At 45.5% G+C, this 27,339-nt stretch overlaps 1 protein-coding gene across 12 annotated transcripts in view; it reads right to left on the bottom strand.

Annotated features, from left to right (window-relative positions):
- SOX5 (SRY-box transcription factor 5) overlaps nt 1–27,339 on the bottom strand; it is a 642,538-nt gene that overhangs the window by 271,917 nt on the left and 343,282 nt on the right. For 5 of the 12 annotated variants that reach the window (XM_072349110.1, XM_072349101.1, XM_072349072.1 and 2 more), the window contains exon 1: nt 23,773–23,945. The exons of 1 other annotated variant lie outside the window; for it this stretch is intronic. In XM_072349110.1, coding sequence (XP_072205211.1) covers nt 23,773–23,810 — 38 coding nt within the window. In that variant the 5' untranslated portion in view covers nt 23,811–23,945. Of the gene's footprint in view, nt 1–18,361; nt 18,600–23,772; nt 23,946–24,558; nt 24,686–27,339 lie in introns of those variants that run through there. 6 more of the 12 variants (XM_072349156.1, XM_072349165.1, XM_072349174.1 and 3 more) reach the window with 3 other exon arrangements.

The raw sequence follows: 27,339 nt of genomic DNA, 5'->3' as shown, positions 1-27,339 counted from the left end.
CAGAAATGCAATTCTGCGGTACGATGATGTCCACAGGAGCAGATCATTGTTGAAGAAGCACAAACATGGAAACCTCGAGCACGTAACTGACTGCATGCGGGATACTGAAACACAGCGTATGGAACTCAGAAGGCTGTTATTCAGTGCCCACTTATCAGCAGCTGCCTCTGTGACCCTGCATAATTTATTGAAGCTTTCTGGCTCCCAGTTTCCCTATTTCTACACAAGAGATAAGAATGTTTAACTACCTTTATATAAACCTTTGCAAGCTCGGATTTTCTTTTTTTTTTCTTTTTGGAGGAAAGAAAATATTTTATTGGTAATCACTGTTTGTATTACTAGCTTGTATCATTAACTTACCCGATAGTTTTGTGTGAGCAAGGGGAAAAATTAAGTACCCAATTCAGCTACTGTTTCTTGTAACTGCAAAACTAAGTTTCTTTATCCAGTCTGACAACAGAACTTCAGAATCCTTTTTCTTTTTAATATACTGGCCATATCTATCTAGAAATCTATTAATCTTTCTCCTCTGGACAGTGATAATGCAAAAAACAAACAAACAAACCCAACAACAACAATAAGAACCAGAAAAACAAAACAAACTACCACCAAAACAACCAAACAACAACCAAAACTATAAACAACAACAAAAAGGAACACCACACACTAGCATTTAGCAGAAGAATTTCATTGAGGCCTCTCCATTACCCCATTCAGTTTCCCTGGCTCCCCTTCTCCGTCCTTCACACAAGATTAAAGCTTACCCCTTGCTAGGTAATGCCATGGCAATTTACAATTGCTGAGTGCTTTTTACTCTGAACAACTAATTGGAAAAAATCTCACTTCTGGCATCATACAATCTTGCTGACAATGCCCATTCCACAGATAACCCACTGCACCAGTTTGGTTCTTGTCTTCTCAGCAAGCTGCCCAGTATGGCACACAAGTGGAAGCCTGAGTCCCAGCCACTCTCCCACAGGGATCCATAGCACAGCTTAGGCAGCAATACACAAGCTCTGGTCTCCATTTTTTCCTGTTACTCAACAGCCATGATGAGAATTCCTTTGTACAGTGAAAATGAGGAACAATTCTGTCAGATAAATGTGCCAGCAAGGTAACGATGGAGAGCCAAAACATGTCCCCTTTCCAACCTCTGCCCTGGTAAGTAATTTATAAAGGCACACTGAAATGACAGAATTCCCTAGGAAGGGCAGCTTCTTTATCACTATAACTTGTACCTTCCTCCTTCATTCACAAATTGAAGGCAAAGACTCTCCTGTTGAGCCTCTCTTTCTTTTGCAAATGGTTCACACAGGTGTGTCAGGTTTTAAGCTTTAAAAATTTCAACATAAAGACTCTAAAATGCAAAACTAATGCTAGGCGAACACTCCTATCTGACAGTGCACTTTGGGCTCTACTAACCCGTCCACAGCACGAACCAAGAATGTAACTGTGTGTTGGTGGCAAACCCCTCCATTTCTTACAAAGGAACACACTGGATACTCCAAGGCTTTTTTCTCCCCTCATCTCCCATTCTCCTCTTGCTCATCTCCACCCTCACTTTAAAGGGGGGAAATGAGAAGCGCAGCTATTATTGGGCCTTCACATCCCTTTCACTATGGTGAAAGCTTCTCTCCTCTCCTTTACACAGTTTACTGGAGAGCGTTATATACTTGCACTACTCTTCATCCTTAAAAGCACTCAGAAATACTAATTACTCTTCACATATCCCTTCTGTGAAGTAAGTAAGGATTATTATACCCTCTGAAGTAAATAAGGATTACTAATTCCTTTTTACAGACCGAGGAATGGAGGAAAGGATTTTAAGTGGTCTGTACACCATGATGTGGAGAGACAATATTGAAGTATGGATTAAGATACAGTTGTTCTCCATCCTGTTCTCAGGTCACAGCAGTCTAAATCTTATCCTTCCACTTGAAAACGATACCCCCATCCCAATTGTTTCTATCTTCTGGTTGATGATCAGATATTCAATGTGTGCCATAAAATGAAAACGTGAACTCTAGCACAGTGCCTCCTATTTGTCATGCCCCATTACTTAGACTGGGCGGTAACATGTGCCCGTATGATGGTTTTCAGTTTTATTATAGCCTCTATTTGCTCACTCACTTAAGATGTTTAAAGAAGAGTTGTATGGATTATCAGACAGTCTGAAAAGTTCAGTTCAGAGCTCTTCAAACACAGTCGTTTTCATCTTATTAGCGCAAGTAAAGTAAAAGCCTTAGGCAGGTAATTTAACATCCAGTCTATCCAAAGGGACTTCTAAAGGAAAAGTCAACCTTTGTAAATTGTTTGTGATAATCTCCAAATTGATCATTAATTATCAGCTGCTACCAAGCGTTTCTTCCACCGGTGGCACTGTGAACATAATGCATTCCCCAGAAATCCTGCTATTGTTGCCGCAGCCCGGGTTGTCAGCCATCAACAATGCAGTCCCAGGGAGGCTGCAGTCCAACCAAGTGAATCCTGTTCTGTCCAGGTTTCCTGGGCAGTTCAAAAATCGTTTATTTTCAAACAGGTAGGCATCCATTAGGGATGTTTTATTATATATTTTATACCTCCATGCATATATTAGTAATCACAATTAATTTAGAGCTGTTCAATTGTGTATTATAAAATACACATTGATTTGCACTAACGAACCAGGGCCAACGTAGAGAAACTTCATCTTTCTTTTGGCAGTTTTCTGATTTTCTTCTGCTGGAAATGAATGCTGAAAATCCAAAAGCAAAAATCTAAAAGAGTATCTTTCCATACTAATGTGAAAAAGAAATCAAGGAGCGAGAGCCGGAATCACAGCAGATAGATGCTTGCCACCCTCACACTGGCCTATTTTAGACAAGAGACTGCTCAACACAATTGCAATTGCAATGTGATATAAAAAGCTGTGAGCAACGTTTTCCAGAATTGTCGGGCATGATACACAGTTTATAGAAGGATTTTGGACTATTCTGTGACAAAAGTATTTCATCCAGCATTTTCGTGGCTCCTAATCCAACCCCACTGAACTTAATGGATAATCTCCAGAGGACAATTCTGGATATTATGCACCTTGTGTCTCCAGTGGGATCAAACACACCTCACAAGCCATGTTTTGAAAAACTGCCTCGTCAACTATGAAAACAACCATGATACCAATGAACTGCAAGCCTGGTGACTATTTCACTGTGTGTCGTCAGGAACATCACAGTTTAAGGAAATGAAATATAACCATTAAGTGGAAGATAGACACAAGTAATAATAAAAAAAAACAAACGTGCATAAATCTTTAAAAATGGTCTGTGGGTTAGCTCACTACCTTGCTTTGTAGGTATAACACAGCAACAGCTGAAGCCTTCTGTACTTGAGAACGGTGCTCCTAGCAGCACTGTAACACATTCCTCTATTTTTGTAATAGAAGCTATACAGGATAATTCTACACATGTGCTACCATGTTATCTTCAGCACATGCAGGCACAGAGTACAAGAGCCCTGTTCACACCAGACAAATGACTCTCCTTACCCAGTCCATTAGCGGTACCACCACATCGATTCCAGATGATGTTACATGCAAGCAGACTATAGTTGTGAAGATGGAAAAAGACAATAGTTCCAGAACTGAAAGAAGAACCATCCCTCAAAGGCAGTTTTGCTCATATTCTCTTAAATTCACGTAATTTAGGCTTGCAATTGTAGCACAGGCTTTTTAAAGGATGCATATGAGAATTTTAGTTCAAAGGGTAGAAAATCTGAAATGGAATAGTCTCTTACAGACAGAAGACAATTTTGCTAAAAAGCAAGGGAATGGACTTGCATTTTCTTCAGTGAGGTGGTGCCAATGAATGGGGCACGGCTCTTGAGGGAGGCTGAGCTTTAAGCCCTGCCCTGTTTAGCAGGTGAACACGGTGACCTGAGCAAGCATGGGGCAATCAATCCCCCCAACCCAAGAGGGGTCACAGCACCTGGTGCTTCCTCACTAACCAGACCCAGGCATGGGATGCTTTAAGAGCTATATACATCGTCTAGTTTTGTTTCCTTGTCTGATTTGAGGCCCTCTTACTGCTACTTTCCTAGGCCCTGCAGAACCAATTACTCTATAGGCCACTGAGCAGCATTTTATTCTTGTCGCATAGCAGAGAATAATGTGCTAATTGCAGATCAGATTTAACCCCCCCCTCTCCACTCCTAGGGATTTGCATAACTTACTTCCAGGGTCCACTCTGACTGTGAAAGGACACAAAATAAATATATTGCAGAAAGGCAGGTACTACCATGAGGAGAACTCAAGCTGCAGACTTTGTATGGCAGTCTCCATCTGAGAGCATTGGCTGCCGGATCCTGGGCAGAAATCGTTGGACCAAAAATTAAAGAATGTGCTCAGAAGTGCAAACAAAACACAATTTAGGGAGAGAAAATAAATCCTATGTGTCACCTAGAGCTAGCTCTTTTCCGTAGAACCACACTAAGTACTATCAATGAACGATTAATATTGGAAACGAGATGTAACATCAGTAAACAATTTAATAATCCAGTTAGAGAAGCAGCAACAATTCCTTGGCTGCTAATGAACAGTATGATATCAAAGTTGTCATCTCTTAAATGGAGCCTTGGTGATTTTGCATACATGTTAGCCCTGATTAATTCAATTGTGCCTTGCATGTGCTTAGTGCTGTGTAGATGGAAGCGAACAGTCTTGTGAAGGTCTCTCTGAGGACTGCTGACCAATCTCAGTTCACTTGCCAGGAAGCAATAAAAGCAACAAGGAAACCGTTCTGTGAGTGAATCTCAGCAGAACCAGAGCCCACTTGAGCCACCAGGGAGGGAAAGTTATCTCAAGCTCTCCAGTACCACTGCTCGCTTTCAGCAGTCCTCAGTCTGTATTAGCAGCTAACATCTGAGGAAAGGAAAGGTTTGCTGCTTGGCAATGGTGTGGTGTTAATGTAACACAATCTGTTAAATGAAAAAGCAAAATTAATTCCAATTTGGTGTCTTCACATTTCACACTCCAGAGACTCTTACGGACTGAATGAAAGACAAGAAGGGGTAGGGATGGAAAAAAAACAAAAGGGAGTTTTTCCAAACTTTATCCCCTCTGATGAATTTCACCTCATTAAATCAAGAGGCAGTCCACATGAAAAATAAGAAAGGTGTTTTATTTATGTTGGTGTTTTATGTTATGTTATGTTTTGTTGGAATTTCTCACAATAGCATGAGAAATGTCTATCCGCCCACGTTCCACTGCCTGCTGCCCCTCTTCCCCCTGTCCCTCCACAGTTCAGCTGTTTAGTCTTACTTCATCCCCACAGTAAGGAATGGATTAAGCAGAATTACTTACTGCTATGCCAATTACAGAGGGATTAATTACAACTTTGCCTCCTGTCCCTCTAAGGTTGAATGTTTGTCCACCAAAATAAAGCCGAGTACAGCTATGTGGATGGCTGTAAACACTGCAAGAGACGGAGGAACTGAGTTTTTCTCTTGTTATACACAAAGCTTTGCCTGCAGCGCGGTGACTTAACCTAAATTCTTAACTCTAGGCAAAAGGGTTTCACAACTGAGCTGCTGTGGTGATCAGTGTTTCAGTAGTAAAAAGAGTTGGCAATAACACCTGTTTGCCAGTGGCATCGTGCAAGTTTAATCCCTTCATATTCGTAAAGCACCTTGAGATCTGAGCACGGAGGGCACAAGGTAAATACCAGGTTATGTCACTACTGCAACAAATCATGGTGTGTTCCAATCAGACTGTACTGAACCCTCTGGACTTCTCTCCGGACTCAGGACATCTTTGGCTTATGAAAGTACATACACTTTGTGCAAACCAAAAAAACCGGGAAGCTACACAAGGATTTTTTTTGTCTCCAGACCATTCCTTTCTTATTTTTTTTCGGAAGAAATTCTTCTCCATGCCACCCACATTTGCTTCCAGGCTAATTATACTGTGAGAGACAACGAGCATAAAGCTGATTATAGCGTACTGAGGCCAGGGAAGGCCTTGTCAAACAAACAGGACAACTTCCCTTGGTCTTTTGCTCACTTTTCTTTTTTTTTTCCACTGGATGATGAATCCCCAAACCCGTATGACCATCAACCTCAGAAAGGCCTAAAACAGCCTTTGTTCCATCCACCCGCTTTTTTTCTTCCTTTCTGCCACTCCCTTACATTTTCCAGCTGCACCCTCCTCAGACTAAAAATTGCCAACCAAACCCTCTTGTTCAGCCTGGTTATAGAACAGAATGAAGCAAGGCCAAAAGAATCACCTCCACCACTCCGAAGAAATAAGAGAGAGAAAATTCCAGGAATGACTACCAGCCATTTACAACACAAGAAGTAGGACAGAAGAATGCTAGCTGTTTCTCTCATGCAAATTTACAAACATAAGTGATGTTTCTCTTATCATCCTCCCTCCCATGCCCTTTTTCACCCCACCACAAGACAGTGGTTGTTCCTCAGATGAACACATCCTAGTAAGGCCCTAGCACCTCAAGGAGTTACAAGCTCCTTTTTGGCACCTTCTGAAGCCTGTGAGAAGGATGCCTGACCTTGAAGGGTTCTCAGCATCTTAAGCTGCCACTGACTGCAAAAGAAACTTTGCACACTCTATTTTGAGCTTTAAAATATCAGGCTAATAAGTTGCTATTATTTAATTTTTAATTGAGCTGTGGCAATTTTCTATAGACCTTTCTACACCTTGTAAGCCCACCCATTCCAATTATTTAGTCTGACACTACCTATCATGATATAAGAAAAAGACGTTCATGTACAAAAAGTACATCCCTTCCAACTCAGGGTAGTCTGCAACTGTATGATTTTAAATATTTCTAAATAAGTATTATGCCATACGTTTAGATGATTCATCATATAAAGTTAGAAAAGGGACACTGGAAGAAGTACCCTACTGGCTAGGCTAAATCATCTTTAGAAACATTGATGAAATTGTTCTGATATTGTATTTTGCTTATAGTCCCGCTTTTTTAGTCGACCAAAAAGAGCCAGTATTTACCTACAGCAAAATAGTTCATTTCAGGTCTTTTCCATTATCTATTATAGTCGATTTGTCATATCTATATTGCTTATATCACTACTGACACAGCTATATGAGTAACAATATGTATCATGTCTCTTTCTTTCCATATACAACTCATACTAAAAGAAAGAATGGAATATTTCAGCTAGATGAATAACTATTATGGATGTACGTTCAAGAATCAGAAATCAGTTCCTCATCCCAGTAAGGTACTGTGGTCATTCACTTATCTCTGCCATAGATCCTGCTCTTCTTTATAACACAAATGTCATAAGAAAAGGCATTAGGAAAAATCTGCTAAAGTTTCATCTCTCTGAAAGATAAATATATTGAAGTGGTCTTTTATAAGTGATAAAAAGGAGATGAAAATAATCATGAGAACAAAGGAAAATGAAGAAAGCAATAGTTCTGGGTTGCAGGTACAGTGAGACTGTTTCAATACAGTTGTTTTGGGACTTCTAGCATCTGCTAACATGTATTACTAGTACTCTCATGCTACTTACTCCTGCTTAGAGGTCCTGGATTGATTATCTGACTCTGATGGAAGTCACCAAGGCACATTCATGAAGGAGAGCTTCTGAACTGAAGGATCCACATTACTTACAAGCATGCAAAACTGTCTTGGGTAAGAAGCAGTTGTATGTACTTAGAGCTCTGGAGAGTCATGGTCGTATCATATTGCTTTAATTCTATTCCCTTAATAATCAATTCTCATTAATTAAAAAGGAATTAAAGAAGAAATAGAAATAGATTACATAAAGGAAGATGTAATCAGAAGTTTAAAAATTAATTTACAATCTCTCAGTCAGCACAATGGAAAAATGCAGCAGGCCAGCTTGTCTGACTCAGGTGTGTAAATGGACAGTAGGAATCTCCTCCTACTTTGTAGGAGAAGAGCCCTACCTCAAGACTAGATGGTAAGAGGAAAGAGTCTATTGTCTCCTTCCTATCCAGATACTTAGACAACTTTCAATGACTGGAGTATATAACCTGCCAGACACTGCATGTCCTACTCCTTATTCCACATCATCATCCATTGTAATAGTATCTTTTAGCATCGCACACGACAAAAGGAAAACAGACATTCAAATGTGGACAATTAGCACTGTAACGTACTTCCTGCTGCCAACAAAATGTAACGCGTAATAAGGATACTAAAAAATAACAAAGAAACTAAGCTGCACTAAAATGGGTCTAAATCTGTTATTTAATTGATGTCACGTACCCCCACTGAAGTTTTGCACAATTGCTTCTTCATTCCTGAAACATGAAGTAAGTCCGAGGGGACTCAAAGCTATGCTGTATTTTCCACTTTTCACTTCAATAAATATTACAAATACGTTACCATGTATCTGGGATTTTTCTGCAATCATAATAACAAACCAATGTTTTCATAATGTCGCCATAAACCACAGCTATTACCTCACACAAGGGCACCATGTTTTGGCAATGCAGTGCAAATACTAGGAACAATTTCACCATCATCTTCCAAAATAATTCTCTGAACACATTTCCCAAAATGCTGTAGCAACAAAAGCTCTGGTGCTTCATCCCTTCCCTCCACCCTCCTGATGAATGAAAGAAAGCAGTGAAACAAGCAGTGCCCTCTTCTGTACTTTGTTCTTAAAAGGACCTGAGTCAGAGTCATCCACTGCTAAGTCACACTGAAGTCAATGGGAAATATTCCAAAATGTGGAGAAATTACATTTGTAATTTGACGTGTGCCTATGCCACATTTGGTACCTGAGTTGTGGTGGTCTGGAGCAAAGTCTGAATTACACCAAAAGCACAAGTAGTACTCCCATTTTAATGAGGCAATTATACTATTCGTTACATGGAAGACAATATGAAGACAGGTGGAAGTTCTTTTGTTTGTGACTTGATCTTATAGCAGGTCTAAAACCTACAGAACTTTAGATGGAATCAAAGCCACTCCGACTAACAGGACCAGCCAGTGTTTGTGTGTTCCTGCTACCTTACTCCTCATCAGATTTAACTCAATATAGTGTCAAGCACCTTTCTGTTAATAATGATTAAACCTATTTAATTTAAGCATTTCTAGAGATTGCATCACTATCAGGCCTGATTAATGACTCCTGAGGTCTACAGCAACTAGGCTGTGTTTCTTATATATTCTAAATATGACTGTGTATTTGCATTCTGGGTTTTTTCTCAGTTAAAGCCAGTGCATGCAAAATAAATTCCACAATCCCACATTTTGTATACAAAGGGCATCACACATATCCTGCGAATTAAGCTATTCTCCTGAAATTATCTTAGTCTCACACAATCACACTTCAAACACTCCATATGTCCAGTTTGGTTATTCCTCCTTTAAAAAGCTAATAAATGTAAGACTTAAATGTAACTGTATTTCATCTAAAAACAATTATGTGCGGTACTTTGTGCCAGGAAAAGCATCAATAGGAATCATTAACAACGCTTCCACTTTATTCTCGTCCCGTTTAATGGGCCCAATCCAACATCCAAGTTAAGTCAATGAGAGCTTTATAATTGTTTTCAGTAGGAGCTGGACAGAGCGCCTCTGATCATGTGGGGGCTTGGGAAAGGAGGCAGAATGGCGAGCAGGCCCTCTGTCTGTTCACATCACAATACTACAAAGGCAGAAGAACAACTTCCCCTTGATGCTCGAGCCCAAAGCTGCATAGGAGCAAGTTACAGAAGCTTTGGAGGTGAGGGAAAACGCTAATCTCTGCGCTGCCTCAGCCCCTGTCCTCTTTTCTAAGACCACCAATGAGTGCACCGAGCTCCATCAAACATGATGCAAGTTCTCATTTGCTGAAAACCAGACAGACACAAGATGCTCAGTGCCTGGCGAGATGCAAAGTCTTGCAATTACTCTCCTGGAGTGTTCTAAAAATTCGAAAAAAAAGTACGAAAGATCCACCACTACACGTACCCTGCCATTCAGCAGGCTTATTTTCATTGCAAAGAAAGCATAAGTCATCCTCACAAGGGTTCGCAGTTACAACGCATGTGTATTGCTTTACTGAACTCTACCTGATGAATGGTTCTGAAAACACAGATCAGTTTATTTCAGGCTCTTGCTTTGACGTTTCATATGGATAAAAGTAAGGACAGAGAAAAAATAAGCTCTGATTTTCCCCCAGGCACCCCTGGAAGTGGCACGGTTCTAAATAGATCAGAAGCATGATCCAAACTATTAAAAACATTGAATTACTCCTACGTTCTAAAAGGACACACAGATTTTTTGTATTAGCTGGCTTACATGAAATTCTTTCACACACTAGTTTTTATTTCTTTACCAAAAATATGCACTCTTCTTCCACGTGTCTGTCCTTTCCTCCTGCTTTCAGTGTTAAATAATACATCAGAATCTTTGAAAATACAGATGTTAGAGAGCCTTTGAAATGTAGGAGCCAACTTCACTGTGGAGACATTCCGAACTGCAGTGAGGGCTCCCTGGAAGGCACAAGCAGCACATGGTGCTTCAAGGGATTTCCAGGCTTCTGTTCTGACCTCACTTTCCCCCGTACACTGGAGATGGTCACAGAATCTGATGCTCTGTAGCAATGTGGTGAATGCATATTGTCAGCTTCATTTTCTTTTGGGCTGTAACAATGACAGGCAGAGAAGAAAGCTGAGGTTCAACCTCTGCAAGCAGTCACGCACCCCCAGCCTCAGTGCAAACGCAACTGGAGCCTGATGACAAGGGGGAACTGACCACAACCCAGAAGGAGCTGCACCAGATCTACCAACTGCTTACTCCTCTGCCCTCTCTCCATCTTAAGCTTTTCCTAGACCATATGTTTGAATTTACTGGGAAGGGTGACACGATGCAGCAGTTTGTGTAAAACCAACAGCACGCGACACATCTGGAGTTATAGCAGGGAAAAGAAGCGGGGGGAGGAAAGAAAAGGAAAGAGTCGGCTGTTTGTTCAGTTCTTACTAACAGCATGAGGGAACTCGGGTTAACAGTGTAAATCAAATAAAACAGTTTACGGATCCAGCTTGCTAGTTACCATTTAATTGAAAAGGGGGACAACAGCAGGCTGTTTCCAGTTGCAGTCACACTCCCTTACCAGCAGCCTTCCCACCATAACCTGCCATGCACCCGCCCAGGAGCTTCCTGCGAACCACAGCGGGTTGGAGGAATCTACAGAAAATAAAGTGACAATAAATATGACTATGTTACCTAGAGACGGAGCAGGAGGAAGCACAGAAAACGGCCAGAGTGTTGACATTAGTCAAGTAGACTTTCCCTTCTAAAATTTCCATGAACACGGGGCCGAATATTAAAGGTTTCATTATGCATCCACTCGTTACGGAATTTCTGCTTGCCCATATCAGAACACAGGAGCTCATTCTTGTGTGATCATTAATGCTGAAGGGCGGATCAGCTGCTCTTTCCCACTCCTGAAGAAACCCGCTTTATGGCATGCAACATGAAGAACTGTTCCACTAAGAAGACATTCAAATAACTTCAGTACAGTCACTACAGGAAGACATGGTGTCTTGAGAACTCGTTTCTTCGGTTTTGCTTTCCATTAGGATCTCCGTTTACATGAGTATGGAATTTTCTTAAGCTTAACAGGCTTGTTGTTCTCATCTCTACTTGTGAGAATCGTGGCGCTCCCCATAAAAATGCAGAAAGTATGCTTGTGGGAGAAGAGTGAAAGAAGAGCTGAGGGAGGAAGAGTCAGGATGGGAATAAAACACAAGACTGAGCTTACAGGCTGGTGGGGGCTGTAACCTTAAGCCTTAGCAGTATTATTTCACACACGTACTTTAAAAAGTTAGATTTTTGCTGTCCATACGTCACGATTCATCTAAAACTATGGGGAAGCTTTTAAGTTTCCAGCATTGTCATCATTTTATCTTTAGAGATCCAACTTTTTTCTTTCTTTCATCATCTCAGATGTTCTCTACTAAAGACAGGCTTAGGTAAATAAAGTGCAATAGTTAAAAGCAGCATTTTCTCAAGACCACGTAACAGAGAAAAGGAAATCTTTATAAAAGTACGTAAATAACAATTAGTCTTTTCATTCACCCTCCTGACTTCTCAGAAACAAACAATCCAGCCCTACTTTTCATTTAGAAGTACATTTATTGAGAACAGCATTCAGCAGTGTTATGATCTGACATGAGCAGCTCCCTGGACACAGCAGCAAGAAACCTTTAGCCCTGTCCAAAGGTGTTAACAATGCAGTACTAATGTGACACGGCACTAAATGGATGGCCAAACACAGAGCCTTTGTTACATGCAGGAGGTTGCATTTTCACCATCTTTTTCCAAGTGTGCACCTAAGGAAAACACTCTCTAACCTTTCCATTAAAAGCATTAGAAGCAAAGAAGAAAAACATTTTGTCCCGCATATTTTTGGATAAATCTAGAAAGGCAAGGGAAGAATACCCAAATTGCTAACAAGTAATGAAAGCTCTAAATACTTATTATTGCTAGTGAATTTTCTTCAGCTTTACTTATTAAATGTGAGATAGCCTGAATATCAAATTAATCCTCAAATCCTGTCCTAACTTTCAGTTTTTCATATATTTTGCAGATAGCCTTTTACCAAAGATTTCATACAATCTCATTCATTCCAAACCTTGTTTATTGATGAATTGGGTCAAAATCATTGCATAATTTATTCTGTCAACTCTGTTTTCTACCTCTGCATCAATAAAGGAGAACCGTGGTCCCGATTTAAAGCAGTAAATTCAGATCAAATGGGAAAGTGTTAAATTCAGAAGGGCTTTTGGTCCATTAACTTCCATGCTGATTTGACACGCTCTGCAGTGCTTGGGCAACAGACTCTGCTACACAACGTATTCCTAAGCAAACAGTGCTTTGTGTCATAAACCATCTGGGGTGTCAGCTCCAAGGGCCACTCATCCAAACTCCTCTGATACGTCTGGAAACGCTGAGGTGCAGAACAGAAACTTTTCTCCACTGCAAAATCCCTTTTGCAGAAATAAGAAGGCACTGCTGTCAGAGGAACGATGGAAGGAGCAAAATTTTGGCTGAGGCAGTTGTTTTCATTATTCTGCTGAAGAAAACCATTGGATACAGAAGCTTTCTAAAAACACTGATTTTTCTAAGGTACCAATAAAAGCGGTACCATTCATAACCTGGACAGTGCTCCCTTTCATATCAGAGCCTATAGTTGCAAAGCTAAGTGCCAAGCAGATGGTTGAAATCTGTTTTGTATAAAAAGTGTGCGCACACGCGGTTTTTTTAGATCCAGTTCTTTGTATTCATATTCAGGCCTAGGTTCTAGCCATCAAAACACTGGCACCGAAGCAATCATTAGCAGCATTTTAGGCAACTGGCAACTAAGGTATTCACTGTTCTCCACAAAACGTTCAGCTAATATCTCCCAGATGTATAATTAAGGCAAAAGATCATCTTCTTAAATTGGTATCAGTGCTTTGGACGGCCTTTCAATAGACTGCATATGTATGTAAAAAGCTATTTTATTTATCTTCTTTTTAAATAATGTTCTAACTTCTATTATGCTCTAATTGTTTATAGCCGCCTTTAAAAACACAGGCTTCCATATCAGACTCTAGACAACTATAACAACAGCAACTTCACTCACCTCCTTTTTGCCTTTTCGAGAAGGAAATTCCCTACATTACTTTAATAACAATTATCTGCCTTCTTATTTGATGACCGTTTATTAAATGATACACTTTATTTGTTTTATTCAATCCAGTGTAACAACACACAATAGGCTATGCCTTTCTGGAGGGGTCTGTCTCCAACAAGGGCCACGAGCTCCCAGTGCTGCTGATGCACACCGGACAGCCTGCAGCACGGCACCGCCAGATCAGGCACCTCTCCCAGCTCACTGTCACCAACAGCAGATCCAAAATGCTCCCCAGCATTTCGAACCCTGCTGTCTGCCCAGGGTTCTTGTGGAATCTGGGAGCTGCAGGCAATAATTTGCCTGGTGACAAATTAACAGAGGTCACCGTTTTGACAAGCGAGGTTATCAAACAAATGTAGACAGCATTTTTTGCGCAGCGGTCTCGCTTCAGACCTCAGTGGGCACAACTGGGAGTTGCTACCTTCGAAAGCACATGGTTTTCGAAGCAAAGATTAATTTTGCATACAGTGCCAAGTCCACAAAGGCCCAGATGTTACCTCCAATGGAATTCAGGTGAAGTTTCATCACCGCCAGCCTGCTTGCATATATCTGCCAGAGATACAGGGTTGTTTAGGATGAGTAGTTAGTTAGCACCTCTTCAAAGCACACCCATTCGGAACTTCTGAGTTCAACAGGTCTGCAGAAGCTTGCAGAAACCTCTCCCAATACTTAAGAAAGTCTGACTGCACTGCAACTGATGCAAGTCAGCTGCAGGTTGAGGAAAGCCAGACTTCTGCTTCATCACCTCCTCGCTGCTCAGCGCTCCATGCATCACTGGTGAAAAACACCGTCCTTTTCCACAGAGTTTAGCAGAACATTCATTAACTAGGCTCACATTTTAGGACCCAACACTGAGCTTCAGCGCAGCAAGTCCAAACACTCGGTGTGAATGAACACCTTTTAAAATGATGCCTGGCTTGGCCCTACCACAAAGTAGGGCTTTGTGAACACACTGCTGAATAACTACTACTGAAATACTACGGAACATGTCTGATTATAATCCATTATCTTGAAAGTAGTCTCCCTCTTAAAAATCTTATCAAAGAAAATAACTTAATAGCTCAGTCATAATACTCATAGGCAACACAGATCAAATCTGCCCAGCACTCCTCAGTTTATTCAGCATGCTGCTGAGAGAGTGGGTAAGAAAGGCAACGCGGAGACTGGACCCAAACCCACCTGCAGACCTCCCTGTTTCGACCCTACTCTTACTGAGCACGGCTGGAAATGGAAAAAAAATACTGAAACGGATTAGAAAAACTTTTAGTATGAATAACAAAATAACTCCTCCCTTTTAATAAGCTTGTCTCATTTCCTTCATTTTGGATCTCTGTGGCACATGTAAAAAACAGATGTCAAATTTGCGGGCAGGGATCACAGCGCATTTCGTGCTCTGTGCCGTGGTTTTTGCTTTTCAGCAAGTTGGTTTCTCGCAGCGGTTGCCTACATCACTGTGTTTGGTGGAGTCTGCTCCTCTCGTTAATAATCTCCATGCAAAGAATTTTTCCTGGACACCCCCAGTGCCCAGTCCTTGGTTATAAAACATATGACAGCTTTTGTATGTATGGCTGAAGATGTTAATTGTTCTCCAGGATGAAACCTTTCTGGCCTGTCAGCTGCACACGCTGGCTCCCCACTGACTCCTATCCGCTGCCTGCACTCCCCAGCTGTCCCCAGGTAGAGAGATAGCACCAAAGCTTGTCCCAAAAGCTGAGCAGGTCCAGAGACTGCATTCCATGCCAGCCCTCACTGCACAGCTCGGGCTGTAAATATTTCTGTACTTCACACCATTAATTATACTCTAAAGTCCCTGTTTTACATATTTAAGTAATTTCAATATTACATTTTCATCTCACTAGAAGGAGACCTTTAGAAATTATAATTGGGCTGACAGAAATCTGTAATTTACAGTTCTTTGGAGCTTGGGAATGAAAAGGATGGTCTCGAGGTTAAAAAACGGGACTAGCAGTCAGTACCTCTGGCTTCTAAACCCACCCGTGCAAACCATTTTGTGACACTGTCCCTCCACATTTTCATCTATAGGCTGAGGCTAATCTTGCTTCTCCACTGAAAGAGCAAAAAAATCTTCATAGCTTGTAAAGCAACGCTTTCCAAAATGCCCTGAACTTCTAATCAAAAGACGTTATTGGAACTACTAACATTATCGATACTTCTAACAGTAAAGCAACCTCTACCTACTTGTATGTGTGTGTAAAATATATACAGACATAGAATACGTATGCACATACATCACTCAATTTATAAACTCCAAAGCATGGTTTCAGGACTGAAATCTCATTCATAAGCCATGTTAGGGATCTCTTACCTACCCTCCGTTTCTGAATTTTTCCCATACAAAGACACATTGATATTAGTCTAAGCTCCAAGCACAAAGGCTGCTCTGTGGAATGGCAAGAAACCTTCTTTTTTGTGTTTGTACAGTGGTGAGCATAATGGGGTCCTGATTCAGGATGCTTGCACTCTACAAAAACAGACTAAATCAATGACACCAATACACATGCAGATTATCTATGAAGTAGATACGTGGCATACAGGACAGCAGCACAGTATCCTTCCTAAACCTTTCATGGTGTTTAACCTAATATGTTTTATGAGTCACACAATTAGGTTGAGAATTTGGGCAAGAAGAGCAAAACTGAGCAGAAAGTACAGATTAGAAGTAAAGGATGAGAGTTTTCCACTGAGAAACGCTGCCACATTCCCCTCAGTCGCAAAACCAGAACCAACCCGATGTTCAGTTTGAACAAAGATGAGAATCAATACAATACACTGCCCATAAATAGCTCCTTAAATCTCCAGAACCTGAGAGCAAAAGACAAACCAAAGTCTGAACCTGAAAAGACAGCTATATTTTCTATAACTCTGTGCATTTCAAACTCTGACGCCTGGATAATTCTTAATGGAAGTGGAAAAGAAATCTATTTGGCTTTACTCAGCAACTGCAGAAGGAAATAGTACCAAAAGATCTGTGTTGCATGTTCTGTTTTCACTTGATTTCATTTAGCCTTTCAGTTCTATTTCAGTTTTGTTTCATTTAGCTTTTCTTTTTTTATTTTAAATCATCATCATATTTTGGTGATTCACATTTCACACCAGCACAGGAACAAGTCATGTAAACACAACACAACAAAACGACCCAGTTTGTTAATAGACATGCCAAATGGGTAAGAACATCCTTCCCTCCACCCTTACCAACCATCACCTTCCCACACATCTCATCCTTATCCAAAAAAGCCTCTGCCCCAGCGAGGCCACAGCATCAAAATTTAGGGAGAAAACCCTATGAATAGAAGCCTGACTAAACCTTCGGAGAAAATGTTTCCAAGTCTTGCTTTACAATATGCCTGCAAAGAGGCCCTTGAGGGAATTTCTCTAGAAGCAGACAATTTCCCTGCAGTCGGACACTGCGTGGATACTGCAGCAATGCCCGCTCCCAGTACCCAGCCCTGCCAAGGTGCCCCAACCCTAACACAGGTGGGACGACTCCAGCAGAGATGGGACACAGCACCTTGTGTCCTTGTTCTTGAAGCAAGGAATGCCCCCAGAATGACCACATTATAAAAACCATACACAAAATTGTCTATGCGTCTTTCGGTCTGCAATGGGTTTCAGTGGCTTTCCACTCCACGGAAGCATAGCCCCTTTGGGGCACCCAGCAAATGGCAGGTAGCACAGCCTAAAGCAACCCAGTGCACTGTCCAAAACACAGAGCGACTGTGTGATTTTCCAGGCTCATGCTTTTAGTTGGCCAAACAGGAGAGGTGAAAGCTTTTCAGTTAACCAAGCTATAAAAGTAAGAACAAAGCTCTGAATGGTTCTGCCATCTTCCTTCCCCCTGGTCCTACGCTGTCTGTGGAGCTGGCACGCAGCTCTGGCTCGCCGTCAGACAGATCATCTCTGCCCATGCCCAACCTGCAAGGTGAATGGATGGAAGACGGGACCTTTTTTTTCACTCCCACATTCTTAAAATCGAGAAAATGACAAGCTCAGCGTCAAAGAAGCCAAGAGGATGACAAGTTATATGGGTTTCACTTTACATAGACTACACTCCCAAGTCTTTTTTCTCCAGAGCTACAGAGGTACTGAAGCACATTAGATTTAGACAAAGGTCTTTACTACTCAAAATTAAAGCTCGCTCCAGCACAGCGTTCCTCACCAGAAGAAAGAAATGGTTATTCTCACAAGAAAATTCAATTTCTATTCAGTTGCCATATATTTTTGCCCCTAAAGTAGTGGAATTATGTTAAGAGCAAGTAAGATTCTATGCAGACAGTAACAAATAAGCAACAGTAATACTACAATGCAATCACGCAGAAAAAATAGCACTAAGGTACCATTTAGGAGGTACTGAGATCAAACAGCACTAAGACACCCACATCCTATGGATTAAAAAGAAAAAAGAAAAAAGAAAAAAGAAAGAAGTCGGTATGAACTTGAGAAAACACGACGGCAAAGAGCCGGTAAAACAGGACTAACATTAAGTTATTATAAATCTTAAAGAAGAGCTGCCGATGTGAAGTTCCACACTGGCCGTTCGAAAGAACCAAAATAAGAAGTATAAAAAGGCAATCGGGAAACACGTCAAGCAGCAATTTTAAGAACGACAATACAATTACAATATAGCCTTCATACAGTTACAGCACAGCCTTTGATAGTTACAAACGGAACGACTGAGAAATGTTACCTGATTGATCCCACACCACTTTTAAGGGAAACAAGGTCAATGCCAACGTCAAACTTTCAGAGTGAGCCCCAAGCTTGTTCTCATGTTCACTCCGACCGCGTTCTACAAGTCAAACATTGTACCACCGCGCTGAACAAATGCCTTTTTTTTTTTCCCCTTAAAGTGACGAAAGGACAAGCTGGAGAGAAGTGCCTGGACGGACCCAGCGGAGGGGGCAGGAGAACGCTCCCATCTCTTCGCAGCAGCCCGCCCCCGCCAGCGCGCAGCATGGCAGCCCCGCACCGCGGGCAGCGCCTCGCCGCTCCTCCGCTGCCCGAAGCACCTGGCACGGCTGGCAACACACGTTCTTCCCTCCTTCTTTTTATTATTATTGTTTTTATTTTTATCTTAAGAATAAAGAAACACTTTAGCCTCTCCCAAAAGAAATCATAATAAAACCAACACATAACGCAGCGGATTACTCTCACACGTCCCTCCATCCCCACCCACTGCGCCCAGTGCCACGAGCAGCGTTCCCCGCAGCGGGAGCAGCCCGGAGGGGCCGGGCCTCCGCAGGGACCTCTCTCCGGCCGAGCCCGTCCCGTCCCGACCCCGCGCCGGGGTCCCCGCTCGCCGCCCGCAGGCGCCCCCCTGGCGGCCCAGCGGGGAGCGGCGGCCCGCAGCGCAGGCCTGGCCGCCCGGGGACGGGGCCCGCCGGGTGCAGCCTCAGCGCGCTGGGGAGGGGAACGCGGCCCGGAGCTCCCGAAGTCACTCCGCCGGGCGAGGCGGTGCGAGAGCGGGATGGAGCTGCTCCGCTGGCAGTTCCCGAGGCAGGCAGGCAGCGAGACGCGGCTTTTCTGCGCCTAACAAGCAGCGGAGCGTCGTGCGCTCTCCGAGATAGACGAAGAGCCGCGAGTGTTTTCAAAGGGAAAAGCGCCTGGCTGCTCGGGATGCTGCCCGCTTAGCATCAGCACGGACGCACCGCAGCCACCAACGAAGCGCTGCGAGCACCACGGGAGTAGGCACTGAGCGCTGGCAGCATGAGCAGGTACGTGACCCCGCTTCTCCCCTCCGCTGCCGAGCTCATTACAGCAAACCAGGCCCGAGCAGGACACCCACAGAACAGACGGAGCCCAGAGGATGTCAGACTCACTTCTGCAGGAGTCCCGAAGGCAGAGGCATACAGCAACTTGAAAGTATCCTACCCAGCATCAGGAGGTCACATCACACACACACACCATCCCATCATCAGGACTCTGCATTCACATACCTCAGCAAGGCACTACGTGCCTCTTACAGCATAAAGCCATAAGTGCCTGTTAAAAGCTCCCCAAGAAGCAGTAAATATTTTGTAAACTACTTCTGTATTTCAGCTCTCCGGACAGCAAGAGGAGGAACAACAATCCCTCTCCTTCCTAAAGGTACCAATCACAAACACCATGCACACAGACACTGCAAGATGCGTGGAGGGAGAGCGTGTGTATGTGTTTGTGTGTGTTTTAATTAACTCCTTGAATGCATATGATGAGCCAGCCACCCAGAATTAGCAGTGCCAAACTCCCGATTTGACTCGAACACAGAGAGCACAACAGTGGGATTGTGCGGGTTGGCTTTTTTTTTTGCTCTCCAAGACCGGGGTCACAGTCGCAGCAATTGGTAAATTGGGGAGATGGCCATTAAAATCTATAATCTGTAACAGTCAACTTCTTCCTCCTCGGCAAGCGTGAGCACCGCAAGTGAAAGGAGCACACACAGGACGCTAACGAGTAGCCGGCAAGTGAATTAATTCCTTCAGACTCATCTCAGAGAAATGAAATCGCGCCCATTTCTGACGCGGCGAAGAGCCACCAGCTGAAACCTCCGCTTGGCACTGAATCCACTCTCCAGACCCAAAACCTGAACACACGAGACACAAAGTCACCTTCTGAAAGCACCTCAGTGAGAGGTAAATGCTACTTAGCCCAGTACTAAAGAAATCTCATTGGCTTACTCTAAATGAAGGAGTAATCACTCTTACGTCTACAGGTAGGTTTTAGGAGAGTGGAACACCATTCTGAGCAAGGCGTCTGATAGAAAGGCATTATTCTTTCTCCAGGACTCTCAGCAAACACAGTAGAAGGAAGAAAGCTTTTAGGGTAACTTTAGCTAAGAAAAGCACTTAGGAATACGCAAAGTTTCCTTTTAGGAAAATGATTTCTCCATTTGACAGTGTTGGTACAACCCCAAAATAAATTCAGTGGGAGTCTGAAATGACTCGTGCAGCAAAGCGGCGCAGCAGCTAAGTATATTTCTCTCCTCCCAGCAGAGGCTTGCTTTACATCCTCGCCTCTCCCTTCTACGTGCCGTTCACCAGCACTCAGAACGCTTCCAGGGCACAGAACCACTGACTGGCGATGCTGAACTTCTTCTGCTGCCCCCATGCCACTGCTCGCTCCGTGCCTTTTGTCTGCCAGCTCTGCCTTTCTCCTGAGGAAGCACTAACCTCGCCTTCCCTCTTCCACACATACTTCCTTACCTCGGACTAGTGTATCGAAAGAAAGGAAAGAAAACAGAAAAGAATGACAGAGAGAAAGGCAAAGGACATCACTTGGTCCTGATGCCGAGCGGAGCTTCCCTCTCAGTCTACAGAGAAATGTAAATATGCGGTAATTAATTTGGGTTTAAGAACGTTCCCTACACTGGGGACATTGTTAAGCAGTGGCTTTATCTATTTTTCATTTACCAGATTTTATTAAGACATTAAAACTTTATGTTGGGCATTTCCGAGACCTCATCATTCGGTACATTTCACAGCTGTCTGCGACGGTTCCAGCTAAATTCTCTCTGTATTTCCACAGAGCAAACTTTCTTTCTGTTGTGGCCGTTCTTGGTATATTTAAGCATAACAGCCAGCCTTTAAAAATATAAAAAGCAACAGAAGCGTTGTCACTTTTGAGACATTTAAGCCCATTCCGAGTGCCACAGGTAGTGCCCAACGCGCACCCTATGTGTACCCCTGCCCCATGAAACAAGCAGGGCAGTTTCCAGTTATGATTCCTCCCTACACCCCTCCTGCAGACCTCATCCCCCGCATGCATTGTGGTGCTCCCCTGCGCCAGGCAACAGAGCCGCCACAAACAGGAATAAAGAATCGAGGAACTTCTCGGGAAAGCACGACAGTCCTCACGTTTTTGGCACGACAATTAATTATACATGCCGGCTCACAAAATGTAGTGCAATTTACTACTGATGCTGAATGAATTAATGAGTGTTTATCCGTCTGACACTCGGGATCATTTTCATTCCAAGTGTGTACAGCGAATGCCCACGGTAATGACCACAGCCTCCAAAGCAGCCCCATCACCTCAGCTTCCCCAAGTTAAGGTGTCCAAAAGTTTCGGCGCTGCCTGCAGCTCCCCAGGATGCACCCAGACATGACGGAGGGGCGGAAGGGGATGCAGAGGGACCCCCTGAGTGATGGGTAGGCACTGGGAGCCGCGCTGCAAGCACTGTGCCTGACAGCACTATACCCTGCTGCTCCAGTTTACCAGGGAACGGTAGGAGAGTAGGACAGCATCAGCACAAGCGGAGCGGTCATGTAGATATGACTTGTGGGACCCCAGTGGCTGCACAACTGTGCTCCAGGAGCAGCGTCTGCAGCTGGTGTGGGATATAACCTGCGACAACTGCCTGAAACCCCGTCCCCTGCACACCGTGCCCATGTACACACATGAACCCCGCAAACCCACGTGTGTCTGAGCATCTGTGGGGGAGAGGAAGCGTGTCCTCACGGCCAGCTCCTGGCAAACACACATCTGTGACATGGGCAGGGGCTGCTCTGTGTGCCTGTGCAACTCCAGTCAAACACACGCCGTGTAAACAAACGGTAATGATTAACAGAGGTATTGGTTGGGATCACCAATTTCAACTGCAGGGGGAAAATTGTATAGAAAATAATAATAATAATAAAAATAAATAAATAAGTGATGCGTCCCGAGGTTCGTTTTTACGGCTTCCCATTCCTACCGCTCGCTGTTATCTGCGCAGCAAACGGAGAGCGATGCATTGACTATTTAACTGGAATGTGCACAGGAGCAGCTCTGGGATCCCTGAAAACAAGACGGACGCCTACAAAAACGGAGCGGAGGCGCTCGCTTTATTTCTGCAGGAGATATTTTGTCCGCAGTGATTTGTTTGTATATCGAACTGCTATAAACGCACTGAGACTTCAGAGGAAGAAAAGTCCACCAGCAGGAAAATGAAAGGACCCATTCTGTTTGGCAGGCTCTACATGAACGCTGCTCACCACAAAGTTCAAAGAATAACCCAACCCGCTCACTCGGACACGTCTGGATGGGACCTCGGTGACGCCCACGGAGCACTTTCATCTGTCCATTGTAGGGACAGAGGCACCGCTGCGATGCCGCACCGCTTCAGCACAGCAGCACCAGCAGTTTCCTCAGGTAGTTGCACTAAGTTGGTACGACGCACGTGTACAAAAGCATCTTCCTCTCTTATTGCAACGGTAACAAAGCAAAGCAAAATGCCCAGTATTCCACACAAGTCTGGAAAATCGGCGATAGGAGGGCAGCGTGGGGAGCAGCGCCACACAACAACCCCACTTCTGGCAGAAAAGCTCTCTGCTTGCAGAAAGAGGGCAGAAAGCGTTAAAATAGTTCTTTTCCGCACTTCCCAATTTCGTTTCTCTCCGATCCCTCAATTCGGGCGCTCCTTCCCGTCCTCCTCTGCCCGCTCCCACCCGTTCCCTCCCTGCCTCCCCTCTGGAGCGCTCCGAGCGGCGAACAGCTTGCCTGAGCATATTTGTACCCAGCTGGTCTAGCACCTAGCTCGCACCGCACCGCCGGATACAACCAAATGTTTATACAGGAGGGAGCTCGCACCGAGACGAGCCCCCCCCCCCCCCCCCCCCGGCAGCGCATCCCTCCCGCCCGCGGCCGGGAACGGCGGACTCGGAGCTGAGCGGGGGCTGCCCGCACCCGGGGGGGGGGGGCCGCAAGTTGGCAGCAAGTTTCCCGGCCCCGCGGCGGAGAGCCGGGCCCGGCGGCGGCGCGGCCAACAAAGGTCGCACGGAGAGGAGCGGAGCGAAGCGCTCCAGGCGCGGCGGCCCCAAACTTTGCCGGGAGGGCAACGCGCCGGGCGGGGACCCCTCCCGGCGGGACGGAGCCGCGCGGAGAGGAGCATCCGCGCATCCCCCGCTTCCCCCCCCACCGTGACAGCGGCGAGGTGACGCGGGGCGGGGTGGGGGAGCGGGGGCATCGCGCCGAGTGCGGGCATCGCGAACAGCGAGGGAAATATGGGAAAAGACAGAGAACCCCCCCATCCCCCCCACCCCGAAAAGAAAAAAAAAAAACAACAACCGGCGAACGCCAAACACATCGCAGCCCGCCCCCCACCACCACCTCCCCCCCCCCCGCCCCACCAAGTCGCCTCACCTTTCAAACTCCTGAGGTAAATCAGGGTCAGTGAGCATGCTGGAAAAGCGCAGTTTCCCTTTGTCACAGCAGCCACCTATGGTCGCCTCCGACTGAACCTGTCAAGTGAGCCCGAGCCCTCCACACCGATGGATTTTCTCCCTCCTCCCGCCTCCCTCCCGGCGCGCTGCTCTGAGCGAGGGCTCCTTGACCAGGCTCTTAAAGGGGCCGCGCCGCCGCAGCCCCGCTCGCCGGGCTCCCCCCGCGGCGGCGCGGCGCTGCGCACCCGCGGCCCCGAGAGCGGGGGGAAAAGAAAAATAAAGAGGTGGGGGGTGGGGAGAGCGGAAAAGAATAAAATAATGACTGGAAAAAAAAAAAAAAGAAAAAGGAAAAAAAAAAAAAAAAAAGCCTGACAATCCACCTAAACCGGGAGCAAATCCCCTGCGCTGACGAAGATCAGCGGGGAGAGGAGATAAAACGAGAGCGGAGTGATTAAATGGAACCAGTTACCAACTCTCTGCGAGTTGCAACGGGGGAGAAAGGATTGGGCGCAGAAAAATGTTACCAAAGGCATTTGTGCTCGGAAGAATTTCCACTCCTTTACTCCCCCCCCCGCCTTCCTTTCCCCCCCCCCCCCCCCCCCCAGCCCCGATCTCTCCCCTCCTCTCCCTCTTTCTCCCTCTTTGGGGAGGGGAGGAAAAAAACCACAACAATCAGGCATTGTTCCGCGGGAAGAAAAGCAACTTTGACAGATTGAAATATAGCAGAGGCCCCTTCAAGGAAACCTGTAAACAACTTGTCACTCACTGCCGCTCCGCGCAGAGCCGTGAGCCGCCCTGGCAGCGCACCCGGAGTTGCCTCCGCTCCAAACTCCATCAGACGGCCCCGCCGTGCGCCGGGGGAAAGGTAGCGGCGTGCGGAGCGGCGCGCACACGCGCAAACAACAACAAACGCGGCTCTGCCCTCCTCCGCTGGGGCCCTTCCCATGGGGACGCTCCATTCCTCCCCGCGCCCCTTTCCCCCGGCCCGTCCCCAAACGCGCTCCCCGGGAAGAGGCGCGGACGGAGGGAACGGAGGGTGGGAGCCGGGACCGCGGGGCAGCGCCCGTCCCAGCGCCGGGAGCGGCGGCACAACGCCGGGCCCGGACGGCACCGAGCTGAGAGCGGGGAAAAACGAGAGAAAGGGAGAAAAACCCCACAGAGCACAACACACCGGTCTACCGCTCCCCAGCGCACACACCCACGGAGCTATCCTCCATTCTTTCCAGTTCCCCAGCCCTAATTCCTTTCTCTCTCTCTCTCTCTCTCTGCTTTAATTTGCAGCTGGACAACATTAAAGGCCTTTAAAGCCCACGAGGCTCTGACCCTACAGCGGTGGGATGAGGTTCTCTTCCCCCCCCCCACATGCCCCCCCAGTCGCCCTCACCTCCTGGCGGCGCGCAGAAAGCAACTTGGCTGCACCAGTGTATGGGCACATCCACACGGAGCAGCCACGAAGCACTCGATATCGTCGTGCCCACCGGCCGAAAGAAATCCCCCCGAAGAAAAGTGTGTTATTTTATTAATACTACCCTATTTAACTCCCCCCCCCCCCCCCTCCCCCGCCACCCCTCCGCCCCCGTCCATGCACATGTTGTAAGCCAGCAGGCTCAGGCTGGGACCGCTCAGTCCAGCGCCGCACGAAGGCACCACTGGCTTCACCCCTGGATGAACGCTTCTGTCACCCCAAGGAGCTCGGCCCCACTGGGGACGGGCGCGGGGCTCAGCACACGGGAGCATCCCCCGGGCTGCCCCTGGCCCGTCCCCCACGAGCCCATCCCGGGGGCTCTGCCAGCTGCTGGCAGGAGGGAGACCTAATGGCTCCTCGCCGTGGGGCAGCTCCGCCGATTTCCTCCAGTAGCCCCTGGCTAATAATATTTTCCACAGAGGTTCATTCATGGGAGCCTGACAAACCTCGTTACTATGTACAAGGATTTTTATTTGTTATTTAGTAGCTAGCCCTTTTAGGACAGCTGTGAGGTAGACACTGAAAAGGCAGCGGATGATTAAAAAGAACAATTCCACATACTTTCTCTTTCATCTGAGTGTCTCAAACCACGTTAAGGCTCACATTACTCCTCTGCAGGTAATAAATATAATTAGGGCTGATTCCAAAACTTTATTTGTATTGAAAAGTATCTCGCTCCACAGGGGCTCCATTCAAATCAGCAAATCTCTGTGTGGAGTAGGAGGCTACTTAGTAGGAGAATTTGGCCTCAAATAAGGAAACTGAGATGCAGACAGGCTTAGCAGCTTGCCCAGGCTGACACCGTTAGCCAACTGCAGCAACGGGATGGGAAACAAAGATCCACGCGCCTCAGCCCGCAGCAGCCCTCACGCTGCTGAAACACGCTGTGTGTTTTTGCTGCTCTCCTCAGAAAGGCGTGACTTTTTACACGTGGTTAAAGCACACTTCATCCCACTGCTCATGCTTGTGAGGGCCCCCAGCCTTTTCCCTTTGACTGCCCCTCAGCAGATGCCGCTCCTCCTCTGCCGTTCCATGTTCTGCTCCAGCCTGCTCGCCCTTGGCCCTGGGAGCTGCCTACAGACAGAAGCCGGTCAGGAGCTCCAGTTGTAGGGAGATGAAGATGACCTTTCATTCAAAGAGTCTGCAACGGCTCTGGGACTACCATATTGCGACAGTACATTAGCCACATCCAGATCTCTAACCTTGTCTTCTTTTTCCAGCTCAGCTCCACACAACTGCCCTTCTCTGTTCATGTATATTTATCTCTGTTTTCCCTCCTGCTAAAGCATCTTCAGCACAATGAGCACATCGCATCTGAGTCCAAGTCTGTGTCATGCCCAGCATGCTGAGGCTCCTCAGGCAGATCTCTGCTACTGTGATTATGAAGCAGAGCAATAGCCACCTATATTAGGAACAGGACATCGGCCAGACCTGAACCATAATAAAAGGGGGAAAAAAACCCAACACAAGAGAACCCACCAACAAAGAAATGCTGGGGGAGAAAACAAAGATAAACAAGCAAGAGGGAGTGCTGGGAAGGAGAAAGAAAATGGAAGGAAGAAAGAAAGGAAGCAGAGATCATTGCTCTGAATGTTTCTGACATAAACCTTTCTTTTCCCTTACCCTAGCCCTAGCTTACAGCACTTAGCAAACTGTGTTTGCCACTTAGTGCCTATCTCCTTCTCCCTAGTTTCCTTCATCCCACGTTTTCTGGGCTCCCAGCTTGGTGAGAGGAAGCACGGTTGGGTCCAAAAAGGGGAAAAAAATGTTACCATTACCGCTGTATTAATATCGTATTACTGCATTAGTGTATGGATGTCACTGTGTTATAGATTCATCTGTAAAATTATGTTCTCGTAGTAAGTTCAACTAATTGCAAGAAGCAGCAAGACAAACAGTTTGAGGGGATCTTTGAAACTTTCCTACAGTCATCTTGAAGCCTTGTTTAGTACAAATTGACAGGATGTAGAACAAAAGCTGTTGTCTTATCAGAAACTGGAGAAAATGAGGAATTTGGAATCAATGACGAGTCAGCTCGAGCTGAAACTAAGACAATACGTAACCACAAGCCTTGTTCAGCTC

The sequence above is a fragment of the Excalfactoria chinensis genome, chromosome 1 (genome assembly GCF_039878825.1).
Source record: "Excalfactoria chinensis isolate bCotChi1 chromosome 1, bCotChi1.hap2, whole genome shotgun sequence".
NCBI classification, from domain to species: Eukaryota; Metazoa; Chordata; class Aves; order Galliformes; family Phasianidae; genus Excalfactoria; species Excalfactoria chinensis.
The sequence above is the reverse complement of the archived record's forward strand: the minus strand, read 5'-3'. Positions and strand labels throughout refer to the sequence as shown.